This window comes from Silene latifolia, chromosome 10 (genome assembly GCF_048544455.1).
Source record: "Silene latifolia isolate original U9 population chromosome 10, ASM4854445v1, whole genome shotgun sequence".
Lineage (NCBI taxonomy): Eukaryota > Viridiplantae > Streptophyta > Magnoliopsida > Caryophyllales > Caryophyllaceae > Silene > Silene latifolia.
The window spans coordinates 3,909,261-3,913,710 of record NC_133535.1 but is presented as its reverse complement, the minus strand read 5'-3'; the positions used below and the strand labels follow the sequence as shown (position 1 = coordinate 3,913,710).

General features: G+C 42.1%; 1 protein-coding gene across 1 annotated transcript; it reads left to right on the top strand.

Annotated features, from left to right (window-relative positions):
- The first annotated feature begins 509 nt into the window (after nt 1-509).
- LOC141604753 (putative inactive receptor kinase At1g48480) lies at nt 510-4,240 on the top strand. Its single transcript, XM_074423239.1, has 3 exons — nt 510-1,534; nt 2,183-2,827; nt 3,236-4,240. The coding sequence occupies exons 1-3, from the start codon at nt 856-858 to the stop codon at nt 3,862-3,864; spliced, it is 1,953 nt and encodes a 650-aa protein (XP_074279340.1). The 5' UTR covers nt 510-855; the 3' UTR covers nt 3,865-4,240.
- The last annotated feature ends 210 nt before the right edge of the window (nt 4,241-4,450 follow it).

Sequence of the window (4,450 nt, the reverse complement as noted above, 5' to 3'; positions counted from 1 at the left end):
CTAACAAAAACTAACTCGCCTAAACAACCACTCGCCTGAACAACCCGATCCGTACCCCGAATCGACACCTAAACTGAGGATCCGATCTTGACCCGATTAAATATGACTAAACCCGAATGTTTATTATTACACATATTCCATTTTCCTTAAATAACTCGAAAATGAGCTGAATCCGAAATGATTCGAGTTGGGTCACTTTCATTTGTAATTTGCCAGTTCTACTAAACGGGTCTAGCAAACCCGACCCGATTGACCAATTTACTAAGTCCAGCAATTGGTCTATTTTAACTTACAAAGCGTCTTGCTTGTGACGGACAATATCCGTCACAAGCTGAAGACCTCTCACAATAAAGCAAGTGGGTTGGCAAGTGGAAGGGAAAATGGAGCACCCATGCATATTGCCACTTGCATCCTCTGAGAGGGGCACTATCCGTCTTCAGCTTGTGACGGATAGTGCCCGTCTTCAATGAGATTTTGTGTTTAACTTAAAACAAAAATTTGTGACCATTGTCAATTTGTCACATAGAAGAAAGCACAAGTATGGGTTTTAAAAAGCTAAACTCAACTACTTTAATGGAAAAAAGCAGGTAGGGTTTTAATGACATAACCAGGCTGTTCTCTTCACTTGCTACTAGTACTACTACTACAGTCTCCTACTCTCCTCCTGAACACACACACTCCCCCACACTTTTAAAAGCACTTCTCTCTTCACATTCATTCACTCCTAAACCACTCCATTTCTCCCTTCTCCATTAATCCTCTACCTCACAAACCCCTCTTTTACCCACCCATTTACCCATTTACTGTGCTCAGTGTGACTGCATTTGCTGCACTTGATTCTGTTAAGAAACAAGCATGAAACACTTTGTTTCATATGGCATTGTGTTTCTACCACTGTTATTTTTTCTGACAGTAAATGCGGATCCGGTTTCTACCAGATCTGCATTGCTGGCTTTACGCGAAGCGGTAGGAGGTCGGACGCTTTTATGGAGAACAGAAGCAAACCCATGTTCATGGTACGGAGTACAATGTCGAAACGACGTCGTTGTTGGATTACAGTTACCTGGATTTTCACTGTCTGGTGAAATCCCAACTGGCATTTTCAAAAATCTTACCTCACTGAAATTACTGAGTCTCAGGTTTAATGCATTAACAGGAATCTTACCGTCGGATCTTGGGTCATGTGTTCAGTTGCGTAGTCTTTATTTGCAGGATAACGCGTTGGGTGGAGTAATTCCTGGGTTTATATCCGAGTTAAAAAACCTTGTTCGGTTAAACTTGGGTAATAATAATTTTACTGGTGAAGTTTCTGGGTCATTTAGGGATTTGTCTAGGTTGAAGACATTGTATCTTGAGAATAATCAGTTAACCGGGTTTTTACCCGAATGGAAGCTTGAATTAGATCAGTTTAATGTGTCTAATAACCTGTTGAATGGTACTATTCCGGTTAGTCTTGCTGCAATGCCGGTTTCGGCTTTTCAGGGTACTAAGTTGTGTGGAAAGCCCCTTCATATTTGCCCTGGTCTTGCTGCTGGTACTTCTTTTTCATTAATTTATTGTTGTTTTCGGGTTTTGTCTTCTTTTAATGTCGAGGTCTCTTTTCATGTGTGTAATGGCGCATTCTCCCACATTGGTAGATTTACTAGTTTTAGATTAGTTTACAATTGGTTTCAGGACGGAACCTCACTTGGTAGATAAGTTTACAATTGGTTTCAGGACGGAACCTCACTTGGTAGATTTAGGAGTGTTAGATTAGTTTATATGTTTGTGGGGTAATTTCCATTATAAGAATTGGTTTTAGGGACGGAACCTCACTTGGTTGATTTAGGAGTGTTGGACTAGTTTATATGTTAGTGGGGTACTTCTCGTTATAACAATTGGTTTTAGGACGGAATCCCATATGACTTGTGGCTGTCTAGTCTTTCGCCCTATGGGTCTGCAGCGGAGGATTAGGGTCATTTTGCTGTATTCCTATCATAAACCTTGTTTTGCTATGTTTGATTGACAATGTAGGTATTGGGGGTTACTCGTTTTAACAATTGGTTTCAGGACGGAACCTTAATTTTTACTCTTGGTCTTATGGGTCTACTGCGGAGGACTGTGATCATTTTGCTGTATTCTTATCGTCAACCTTAATTTTTATTGTTTATTTAAAGAATGCTATGTTGGATTGACAATGTAGGTACCGGGGTTTTGAATGGGGAACATAAGAAGAAAAAGGGAGGACTGTCGGGTGGGGCAATAGCAGGGATTGTTGTAGGAGCGGTGGTGGCATTTGCGATTATTTTGATGATAATAGTGTTGATATGTGGTAAGAAGAGGAAAAGACAGCCGAATGCTGTGGCATTTTCGTCAATTCATAAGCAAATAGAGGTAGAGAAGACAGGTGTCGAGGAGGAGGAAGAAAATAATGTGGGATATAGGAATGGTGGTTATTCAGTGGCTGCAACTGAGATGGCAGCGGTTCCAGCAGCGAGAATTGATGAGCCGAATGGGGGTATTGGTAAGAAGTTGGTGTTCTATGGGAATGGAGTCAGCGGGAAAAAGTTCGACTTGGAGGAGTTGCTGAGAGCTTCAGCTGAGGTGTTGGGGAAAGGTACATTTGGGACGGCTTATAAGGCAGTCATGGAGATGGGAACTGTGGTGGCCGTCAAGAGATTGAAGGATGTGGTCATTTCGGAAGGAGAATTCAAGGAGAAGATTCACATTGTTGGGTCAATGGAACACGAGAATTTAGTGCCTCTTCGAGCTTACTACTATAGCCAGGATGAAAAGCTTCTTGTGTATGATTACATGCCCATGGGAAGCTTATCCGCCTTTTTGCATGGTGACCCTCTACTTAATACCTTGTTCTCAACTTTCTTTCATAGTTTTCGTCAAATTTCCTGCTGTTTTGTGCTGCATTCTCGTATAAATTGAGTGTTAACTGGAGTATTACTAAATCGTGCTGCATTCTCGTATAAATTCTGATTTTTAGTGTATCAGTATTCGTATGCATTCTTGTTTCTTCATAATATCGTTTGATGAACGATCATTTGCCTGTATATTTTTTTAACAGTCGGCAAATATGTGGATTTACTCTGCAGTCTTCAATATCTCGGAACAGAGAATAACTCCTCTGCATAAACATGCTCCTGAACTTGCATGTCGAGTTATGTGTCTGTAATGTTGATTAATTTAGTTGTTTAGTATGAGCATTCCTCTGAACTGCAGTTTTCTTGGCCCGTTGTTGCAGGAAACAAAGGTGGTGGGAGAACGCCGCTAAATTGGGAGATGAGGTCAAGCATCGCCCTCGCTGTAGCTCGTGGAATTACCCACCTGCATTCTCAAGGCGCAAACATCTCCCACGGCAACATCAAATCGTCCAATGTTCTCCTCACCAAAACCTACGAGGCTAAAGTTTCGGACTTTGGGCTAGCTCAGCTAGTGGGACCATCCACCACTCCAAACCGAGTCAATGGCTATCGGGCTCCAGAGGTAACTGACCTAAGAAAGGTTTCTCAACAAGCTGACGTGTACAGCTACGGAGTCCTCCTCCTGGAGCTCCTCACAGGGAAAGCCCCAACTCACGCCCTCTTAAACGAGGAAGGCGTAGATCTCCCAAGGTGGGTCCAATCCGTTGTTAAAGACGATTGGGCATCTGAGGTCTTCGATATGGAGCTCCTTAGATACCAACATGCCGAAGAGGAGATGGTTCAGCTGTTACAGCTTGCAATCGACTGTACTGCTCAGTACCCTGATTCCCGTCCCTCAATGTCTGAAGTCACCAGGAGGGTCGACGAGCTTTGTAGCCCCAGCGCTAAGGACGGCGACGACTTAAACCCTGCTCCATCAACCGACATGGATAGTATCTCGTCTCGTTAAAATCCAACATCTGTAATCTGTATGTTTTCTGTGCCTCCTGCAACTGTTTTTAATAGGCGCATCGGATTCCGTATTACTGTAATCTGCCTTTTTCCTAGGAGAGGAGAATCAAATGTTGTATCCTTAATTAATCCTGTGAGTGAGTTAGTTGTTAGAACAGTAATTACTGTGTACGACGTTTTCACACTGTGAGACAGTCCCTTTATATAAAAGGACTGTCTTTCATGTGAGACCGTCTTATTCTAGAATTCGTGTTGTTAGAAACATGTTATGATGGATGTAATTATTAGTGTATTGGTATGTGGCTTTCTGTAGCACTGCATGTTGTATCACTTTACACCAAACTCTGTAGCAATGTGTTTTGGTATTCTTTTAAGTTGGCATCTCTATCTGTATTTCCTTTTCACATGCTGATACCTTTCTGTGTTGTCCAACCTGTCGTCGCTGTCGACAGTCGTGTACTCCCTCCGTCCCAATTAATATCTCTCCGATTTGGAGCTGTTTTGCTGAATTTCTCAAAGATTAGTTACTTTCTTTGATAACATTAAAAAAGCGTTCCATAAAGAAGACGGAGGGAGTAACTGCA

What these genes read in the sequence shown, in the direction of transcription:
- LOC141604753 (XM_074423239.1), top strand. Translation starts at nt 856, where the DNA reads ATGAAACACTTTGTTTCATATGGCATTGTGTTTCTACCACTGTTATTT. An exon ending in TTGCCCTGGTCTTGCTGCTG is followed by an intron (nt 1,535 to 2,182) that starts GTACTTCTTTTT and finishes TTGACAATGTAG; the next exon opens with GTACCGGGGTTTTGAATGGG. An exon ending in CTTATCCGCCTTTTTGCATG is followed by an intron (nt 2,828 to 3,235) that starts GTGACCCTCTAC and finishes CCGTTGTTGCAG; the next exon opens with GAAACAAAGGTGGTGGGAGA.